Source organism: Manduca sexta, unplaced genomic scaffold (genome assembly GCF_014839805.1).
Source record: "Manduca sexta isolate Smith_Timp_Sample1 unplaced genomic scaffold, JHU_Msex_v1.0 HiC_scaffold_3390, whole genome shotgun sequence".
In the NCBI taxonomy this organism is placed as follows: domain Eukaryota; kingdom Metazoa; phylum Arthropoda; class Insecta; order Lepidoptera; family Sphingidae; genus Manduca; species Manduca sexta.
The window spans coordinates 690-10,978 of NW_023594453.1; the positions used below are offsets into that span (position 1 = coordinate 690).

The 10,289-nt window shown below is 32.7% G+C and overlaps 1 protein-coding gene across 1 annotated transcript; it reads left to right on the top strand.

Moving 5' to 3' along the window:
• Positions 1-312: 312 nt before the first annotated feature.
• Positions 313-3,419, top strand: LOC115441104 (the record flags this gene model as incomplete). The annotated part of the gene is given in 4 exon segments (XM_037446663.1): positions 313-547; positions 1,603-1,726; positions 2,716-2,782; positions 3,152-3,419. Coding segments are annotated over 4 exon segments (439 nt in total), but the record flags the coding sequence as incomplete, so codon positions are not given.
• Positions 3,420-10,289: the final 6,870 nt, after the last annotated feature.

Genomic DNA, 10,289 nt, shown 5'->3' on the forward strand with positions numbered 1-10,289 from the left:
TAACTTAGGTTTAGAAACTTAATTATTTTATTTGTTTTTGTTTCTGTCACAACTGCGATTAAGGGCGGCTGTTGGAGATTGTAACCTTCGTCGTGACTTATTATTTTTTATATGTTCTATTTTTAGAACTAATTGTATTTTGTTTGCCATAGTTACTTCTTTTTAGTCAAAATAAACACTCATGTCAATAACATCTTTTTTACTAACTTTTATTTAATTACTAAGAACATATACCATATTTACAACAGTCTTGACTGCGGCAAGTAATGTTGCATCATCACATGTTATTACTGAAAACTAATTGTCGACAGGGGGCTACGAGGAGCCCGTGACCGACAATGTAATAGACATTCCGGGCAATATCGGCGGCGTAGTGGGCATTCCCGACGTTGATAGCAATCGGAAAAACAAGGAGAGTACCCGTCTTGCGCCGAGAATAGAGCAAATACCAAATAAATTGAACATTAGTGCTGAAGATGAGAAATCCAATAAATCATCCTCCTTCAGCCAGCTTGTTATGAGAGTGCAGTCTGTACATTTTCATAAGGTAATTTTGTATTTATACCGCATTATATATTTAAATTTCATGTATAATTGATCTAACTTACACCATATCTTGTTTAGAGAACAAAAAGTAACATGTAAATACCGACTCATTTTTTCAATTAGTATTACATTTGGTGAATTATTTTTTTGTCAGATCTGAGCAAAGTATTCATATAACTCTTTGTCTACACTTTTTCATCCTTCCATGGGTATGGTATATTGTAATGAAAACTGCATTTTTATTCTGTTTTCATCACTGAAAATATACAATATAAAATTTATAGATTCGACGAGTAACTTATGACTTCATGCTAAATCGACTGAATGTAATGGCTGAATTCTTGTGCCAACTTTTATGGACATTTATTCTTTACCCTACAAGATGTAATAACGTATTAGTATGTCGCCAGTGATACAAATAATGTATAAGGCAAAATTGCTTACAGGCTTGGCGATGAATTTTTTACTGTATGTTATATCAAACAGGAATATCATTTTTGATAGTAAATATGATATTGGATATGGTTACAAAGCTTTCTGTTGTGTCAAATATCTCTAGCTATTAGTAGTTTAGCTATTAACATTGGAGCAATTTATATGACTGAAGCCGTTAAATATAACGGTTGGTAGCACCCTGTACAATATTTATTTGTATACAGTTGTAATTCAGATTCAGCAAGCGTACATCTTTCCATTTATTTCTCTGTCATTTCAAAATTATTTATTGATTGCTTTTGAATTAAATTGAAAACCAATAGAGATGCTATTCCGTGTTTTGTAAAGTTTAACAAAAACATACGTTATATCAGTTGCTAGTATTAAGCTAGGATCAAAATACTAACAACTGATAATTTATGTGTCAAATTATGGTGACAATAAGGTTAAACGTTTACAATTTGGTAACCACAAAACATGCATTGCGTCAATAACTCGAACACATCCAGTGGTGATGCGAAATTTGATGATTTTAATTGTAAAATCACACATACTTATTATCAATTGGCGGCCATAAAGTCCCTATGAAAGCACTTAAATTATTATGAATTTTTAATGCAGGGTCGGGTTAACGTCACGTGTGTAGCGCACGTTTTATCGGTGTGGTCGGCGAGCGGAGTACTTTTGCTTGACGAGGAGAGACCTCAAATTGCGCCTGTCATGGGCAGCCGAGATTCCAATTCGGGTAATTGTCATATTCCTATAATTTTTATGCTTAATGTGATGTTTCTAAAATATAAGATTCCCAAACACTTTCTAACTGGTTTGACTCTTGATTTACTTGGCTTGTTAAATAAAAACTTATGTGAAAATGTATAGAATAGGTATAGAGTCAGATTTCATTCTGTGAAGTAGTGAAAATGGTTCAGCTTTAACCACAATTGGTGGTTATAATTCAATAGTGACTGCACAAAGGGATTCAAAAAGAAAAAAAAAACACTTGGTTCGCTTCTGTGCTCTGAAACATAATATCCGGCGTGTGTGCAGAGCGCGTTTGAGCCACAGGTTATGCCATCTATCGTCGTTAACAGATGAAATAATGGAATTTTTATACTCTTTTTCCTATAAAACAGATGGACTGATAAGAGATTTACACTTATTACAACCATAGCCTCACGTATTTTTCTCTTTTAAGTTGGAAGTCGATATGTAATACAATTATATTTCGTCAGCTATATTGGATCTCGATCACCGAAGACAGTTCCAGAACACGGGCTGATACTGAGCTGAAAAACCCTATATCACTTCACTTTTCCCGGGGTCAAACCCGCGGCCTTAGCACGTAACCCCGTACAATACAAATATCGTAAAATGTCTATTAATTGCATATTGCTAAATGATGTTCTCCATTTATGTGTTCAATAATCCTCTAATGAAATACGTCATTATTTCACTAAGGCATATCTTAATTGGGTGTACAGTAAACTGTATCAAATTAATAGTGCATACATATGGGTATGCACGGGTTTCTGGCTTGATTTGCGTCAGTATCGCCTGTATGACAATGGCAGCTAAATCATACTTGATATTGGCGAGGAGACGTAGCACGGCATGACCACGCGTCTGAACGTCTAGTACAATACGAATTAATTTGTAGTTAAATTGTTACATGAATGTAATATTGAGTGCTGAGTCTGTAAAGTTCTGTTTTTGTACCAATTGTTTTTATTGCAGGCGTACGCAGGACTCCGTCCCTCGTTGCCGCGTTGACGTTGTTCAACATTTTTCTGTATTGGCATTGGTAAGAATTTTTATTCAATATAAATTATATAATATTACAAATGATAAAATTATTGTTTTGTCGTTTTTATTGTTAGATGTTTTTTTAATAATAGCGTTAATTTCAAAATATATAAATGAATACGCAGTATTTGGGACTTATTTACCTATTGTTCACTAAGTTATAAACAGATCAAATGTAAAGCTTAAAAAGTCATTGCCTTTATGAACGGCAAGTTCAATAGAATAAATTAGATATAAAAACAATATATTAATTTCCTTTCCGCTCGGTGAACTTTCTTGCAGTCCTAATTTGGTTTCACAAAAGAAACTCCGGTCCGCCGTCGGTAATAAAATTGGCGACAATTTAAAATCTTTGTGCTCTTTCCAGGTCAATCCGATGATTAGAAGACTAAGAAAATATAATAAGAACTTGTCTTTTCTCGTCTCAACTCAGTGTTAGACTAAAGTTTTAGTGAATACAAACGAAACAATGCAGGTGAAGGGAAAGCTGCGACGTGACTTAGTAGTGAATTTTATACCTGTAAATAAACTAGATATAATATGTTAGACATTTTAAGGGAGATAGTGATGTTTTGCTTAACTGGCATTATGTATTAAACAGTTAACTTCTACCTAAGAACTTAAAATAAAATGATCCCTGTTTTTAACATGGTTTTTATTGCCATCCTACTATCTGATATTTTCGCATTAACCTACAAGTTGGATTGTTTGCGTAGAAAAGCTGAGCTAAGCCATGAATTATGTAATTAGGGGATACATAAAATTGTTTTCAATTTCCAAACTCATTTTGCAGACATTACTTCAACGCCACATAGAAGTTATGAATACATCACCATAAGTTAACGCGACCAACAAGAATCATAAATGTTTCTCTAGAAGTTGGCTAGTCAGACTTTAGCTAGCTGAGAATGGAACATATTCGCAAAATTTTCACCATGTTTACGAAAATTGGTCTACAAGCGATACATAGGCCTCGCTTAACTATCGCATCCCAGCTGGACGCTGAAATTCTTTGGCAATTTACAACCACCAAAATAATTACGAGGAACATTCTGAACTATTCGACGGCACAGAATTAATTTTATACATGAGTTCGCAGCGTAAATAGATTTTATTTCTTAAAACTTTAGATAATAGGTATTTATACTAGTTATTTATTTTCATTTGTAAGATTTCTCAATGTCAGTGTGTTTGTATAATATTTTTATTTTCAATCAACATCGTTTATATATAGGAAAAGTTTAAAGCAGCAAAAATTTTATTGCGTTAAAAATCTTAGCTTCAGAATAAAACACATATCCACTGTACACAGAACCCATCTATTTTATACATGATAAAACTTATATAACCAGGAAAAACATTTAAACACTCATAAGTATACATGAACTAGAACTTCTTTTTAAAATATATTAAGAGCGGTGAAATGGCGCACAGAAGTTGTGTCGCGAAATGAAATGCACATAGAAATGACATTAAAAATTCAAAGGGTATTTAATTAAACAAGGACAGACAGGTGCAACATCCCCCTCACTGGGGTGGCTTTTGAGGCTCTGCGCTTATTCTGTTTACTGTATGCCACCATTTCGTTACGAGATGAAAGCGTTTTACCAATTAGTTATCTATTTGAGCTAGGTTTATAGTTATGGCGTAATTAAATTGAATGAACCTGAGATTTATTAAATATGTTTAATAATGGTCACTTTTAGATTGCTTTGGTATTGTATTTACCCACTTCTATTATTAATATTCTCTATTATTAGTAGATGCTACTTGACACTTGTATATTTCAGATACGCTCACCGTATCGAAAACAATTACACGCTTTCTGTCCCATAAAAAATACCCTATTGTTTTTTACTTACTCCTAAATGTAATTAATATCGAAGACTTAATTATATATAAATGTTATAAGTTACGAAAAAATATTAATTTGCCAATCATTTTGTTCACTATATCAACTCCGATTACCCAGTTGCATTGTCTATAGGGCGGAGGTACTATAAGCTTGAATTAAATATACAGACAATACAAGTACACGATAGTGATATTAGATACGCCCTGATATGATTTTATAATGTGTATGTTATCAAACTTATTCTACCATTCTATCATCATCATCAGCCCGTTGCAGTCCACTGCTGGAAATAGGCGTCTCTCAAGGTGCGCCACAGAGCCCGGCCTGCTGCTTTATGCATCCAGTCATTGCCGGCCCTCTTGTATAAGTCGTCCCGCCATCTGGCCAGAGGGCGACCCACGCTATGTTTGCCAAGAGGTGGTCTCCACTCCAGAACACGCTTACTCTAGCGGTTATCAGTTCTGCGACATATGTGGCCTGCATACATATGCCACCTTGCTATACATTCTGTAAATACCAGTAGCAAAAGGTGAAATTTTCCGAAGGGAAGCAGAGGCAACATATATTATGTACTTTGCATGAATTCGGTCTGCAAATTGTTTCGATGGTAATTAGATTCTACATAAATCCTATATAAAGTAAAACCGGTAAGAATCAGTTATATGCTTCTTACAATTTTAAAATCGAAATATAGAAAATAAAATAAAGTAAACATATCCCTATGGACTCCAAAACGGCTGGAGCGAATTTAATTAAATTTTTAGGTAATCTTCAGATTATCCCAGCGGGTTGTCCTTTGAAGTTTGGTGATGATAAGATCAACAAAATGTTTTTTTGGCTTTTTTGCAATATTGTGTCGCTGTTGGCATCATAGATAATTTATTAATGCTACCCATGCGATGCCGGGGCGTGTCGTTATATTTGATAAAATTCTTGCTACATTCCCAGCTTTTGCCTATGAGATTCGCGCGCACAACATTCCAGTAAAAAAATAAATATCCCTCTCTGAGTTTTTTTTGTTTGGAAACGAAATCTTTAATATGTTTGCTTGTCGGCATGTGGTCCAAATCATATTTGTATTTTTTTCTATTAACCATTAAGGATGTTTAGAAACTTTTATAATGATTTTCTTCTTATATTAAATACATACAGTATATTTGTTAATCCCTATGAACTATGATACAAACATGTTCTTAATTTGGTAATAAATATGTCAGCATTCAGCGATGGACGGGCAATCCATGAGATCGAGAAATAAATCAGTGAACGCAGCAAGCTACCATGACGCCTGGACGAATGAACTGGAAAAATGTGACGGTAAGATTGGGGTTCATAAGGACATTTCAACTCTGTGAAATATATAAGAGAAGGGAAGAAAATTGTTCTTGAAGACATTATGATGATATTTAGTCTATCAAATATTCAATTAATATTTAGTGTTAATATTTAATATGGTTTATAAAGCTGTATGTAAGTATAAATAGTTAAACAAATTTAAATATAACGAGTAGGTATATGATAAAGTGAGGGTATATTCCAAATATGTTGTTTATTGTAACAGTTTTATTATGAAACGGGCGACCGAGCAACCTTTGTTTAATTAAAACTTTATTTGAAATATTATTCATTTCAAATGAGAACTTGTGCCTTAATTTGTTTGTAGCCAAACTGTAATAAAAATTTTATATTTGATATTACATTTTGAATTGTTGTTCTTATAATTAGTTTATGATTTATTCAATCTATCCAAATAAAAAGCGAGGTGAAGCCCCGATCTTTGGCGGTTTTGTAGCGGAGTCGTTAACTAGGTACTTTTTAAATCATAGCATGAATAGTTTATATTTTTTAAGATTTTCCAACAGAGGTTCTATAATTGTCGATGAAAATGAAGATTTTATAAATTACATCATGTACCGAAAATGCGTAACAGTGAACCAGGTTAACGTTTTTATACTCATGGCCACAAAAAAAATGTCTCCGACACGTGTCATGGTAATATCACAACCAAGCATCGCACAGCAGTTGCCTGTGGCATTCCTGGGAGTTCATCTCTAACTCTACAAACTTTAGTTTTGTTGCACTTCTCTAGTGATATTATTTTTTGTCACAAGTAGGTATATATCAAAAGACAACCTGTCGTTACCATAGGTATATTTTGGTGTTAATTGTAATCTGTAGTGTATAATATATGTATATATTGTAACAAAGGAATTTTCTTGCTGTTTTACAGGTGAACTATTTAATGCTCTCGTGTATATCTTGAATTGGATACATTCAGTTACATACTTATCTTTAGAGCAATTTCAAATGAATGATACCCGCATGCATAGTCAGTGTGTGGCAAAAGTTGATAATGGGCGCAACTAATCTAACCGCCCCTTTCATGAATTTAATAGGAAATAAAATCGATTTAAACTCATAAAATCAGCATTAGTCGACAACGTCCCTTTGTTTTGTACGCTTTCGTGAGTTAACTTTTATGAAATGGCCCATTTTACGCCATTCAATTGGAAAAAAACATTTTCTACGGTAACCATTGCTTCAGGATATTGAAAATTTAATATGTTGTATATTGTTTTAAAAATGGAAGTTAGTATACAAATATACTAGCTTTTCGCACACCAGTTCACGCGAAAATCCCTCTATAGGATAATTGAATAACATTTTGCCTTCTAATTTTCAAACTATATTTAATGTTTACAAAGATAATATTTCCCATTAGTAATATGCACATCGGTATTTTTTTTAAATAATAAAGTATTAACACAATGTTTAACACAAATCCGGTGCATTATAGCAATTCTATCACTGCCATTCATACCGTCAATGAGATTGCTGAAGGCGCAATGAAACGTGGAAACTAATAGAGTAGTTGTAACAGTGCCGTGAGTAGCCTATTAGCACGATGCTCGCATTGTTCTAAACTCGCATGGGGGAGTGGTAGTAATCTTTATAGCATCGGTGATTTCAATTGTATAAAGATATAAAATTATTTTTTTAAGTTAAAATTTACATCATATACTTGGGACTACGGTCTTTTCAGCTGCGAAAAAATCAAACTTCTAAGTAAACGCGTTTAAAAGATATGGTCATTACATATTGGGAATCAAAATCTGTGTAGGGTTACTATATATTGTTGACCTAGAATCATGAAATTTGACAAGAAGCAATTTCTTACAGCACACGTAAAGAAAAAGACTGAAAGCCGCATATACTTTAATAACAAAAAATTTACTATAGAAACTTATTAAATGCGGATGCAATAACCGTATCTATCGAACAGCAAAGTTAAGTTTGTCAATTTTGCTCTTATATAATATTTGGATACCATAGGCTACAAGTTTGTATGGAACCAAAAGTGAGTCCAACTTGTCCATGTTTTCGGTGTGGTACGGAATCCTATAAACAACAACAGGCGGTAATAGCTGACTCGGCAAGTATTATTAATAACGTTTAAGACAATATAATGTATAATAATCTAAAATCTAATCAGTTTTACCAAGAAATTACACGTAGAGTCTTATTTCCACGAAGTAATTAATGGGTATTTATCAAGATATTATTTTGTAATTTAAACTTAACGTCAAAAGCCCAGCCATAGAATATTATACTGATAAAGAATGTTACGGTATGTTAATTTACTTGATTACAAGGAGAAAAGCGTAAATTAAATTATTTATTTATTAGTACTACTGCATTACATATAACAGTTCAGTAGTTATATTAAATTAATATAATAATATAATCTCTGATATAAACAATAAGTTTGGCATGTATAAAAGTAAATTAGACTACAATCTTAATGCAGATATAAAATAGTAAAAAATAATAATAATATACTTTAAAAACTTAATCTGTCCAAAACCAAATACTCGTTTCTTTTTTTATTGGTCGACAAGCTATCTCCGATTATTCTGCTTCTGTGAGTGTTCATGCGCGGTGAATGCGGTGATGCTCATTTCTTAACCTTCAGGTAGAAAAATTGTTAATTTGCTGGTCTTCTGAGATCACAATCACTTACTCCACAAAGATATGTCGTTAAAGTTTATCAGTTGATTATAGAATGTGAAGGTAAATATTATTATATAAATTCCAATATCTGATTACTCATTACCTGTTAGACGTTATTCTTAGCTTAGCCCACGTGAGAAGACTTAAATATAAATTATAAAGATATTCAGCATATAAAGTGACGTGCATAAAAACATTTTTGCATAATCACTGATATTCTGAAGTATATCTTGCAACAGTTATCAATATTATCTTCCATTTCATTAAACTGTGATTATACTTTTGCATTATAATTAACAAACCTTATTAAATGTCCCAGCTATAACTTATTATTCAAAATTATTATCTTTTCTCTTAAACCAATATGCCTGTCATCATTATTAATTTATAACCGCACGGATAAAATTGCACAATTTATATCCAGAAATCAGGTTTCGTAGCTCTACTTCGGTTAAATTATAATGTTACGAGCTTCACTATGATCTCCAAAATACATGAGTTTACTACTTACGTTATTAATTTATTATGTAATACAAATTATGAGTACAACTAACGCGCTGTGGTCCTGGGTTCGAATCGCGGGTCAGAGTAGTTGACGAGTTTTTCTTAAATACATTTATCAAAAATGTATTTCATCCAAAATTTATCGGAAAAATAATTTTCAATATCCACGCAATAATAAATAAGTTATAAAGCTTTGAAATTTAGTGGAAAGGGAAGCTGTCAAATAACAGTAATTATGAAATGTGACGTCATCCAGTGCCACCGACCATAACGCTGCTTGAGTGAGAAAAGGACAGCGCGATAACCTCACAACACCCCTACTTTTGTTCACAACAATATTGCAAATATGAATAACTGCTTTATTTTTCAACCAATTTTGATGCTGATTTCACAATAGAATTTCTTTATCATATTGTTTTCTGTTACGTATAAAATAATAAATTAAATTAAACATAGGAAACTACCCTACGGTAACTGAGTTTTTCCATGTTAAAAATTACTTCGTAGAAGAAGCAGAAAAGCACATAAATCTATTAGACCTGCGCCCAACTTCTCTCTGGTCATGTCGGATTACCGTTTCACCGGACTATGAGTGTGAAAGAACAGAGTGCATCTAGTGTGTATTGCGGACACCTATAAATATATTCTACGTACCTGGTTAATCTCCGTGGAGATCGGCTGCTGTGGCCGAAATTCGGCTAGGAAAACGTTTTGAAAATTGATGATATTGTTTTTTGTAAAAAAATTGGAGTAAACTTTTTTAAAATAAAATAAATTCAAAATACATTACTTTGTTTTACTATTGCAACAACATACCTAATTTATCCTTTATTGAATTATTGGTAAGTTTTAAATGTTTTGCCTTTTGTTACTTTTTCACAACATTTTACTGAACACCAGTGACGTGTTCCACTTATAGCTCACCACAAGTTTCACATACAAACAAAAACTCAAAGGCGAAGTATTCATCCGATTTAGTGTTATATTGTTGCCGTATATTTGCTAGATCATTACATATCTGTAAATTAATTCACCGAGTTATTTTTATCTATACTTATAATAAATCTGTAGAGAGGTCAATTCTGTACATGAAATATATTTCCAAAATAACTATCAGGGGTGATTAGGGATCGAT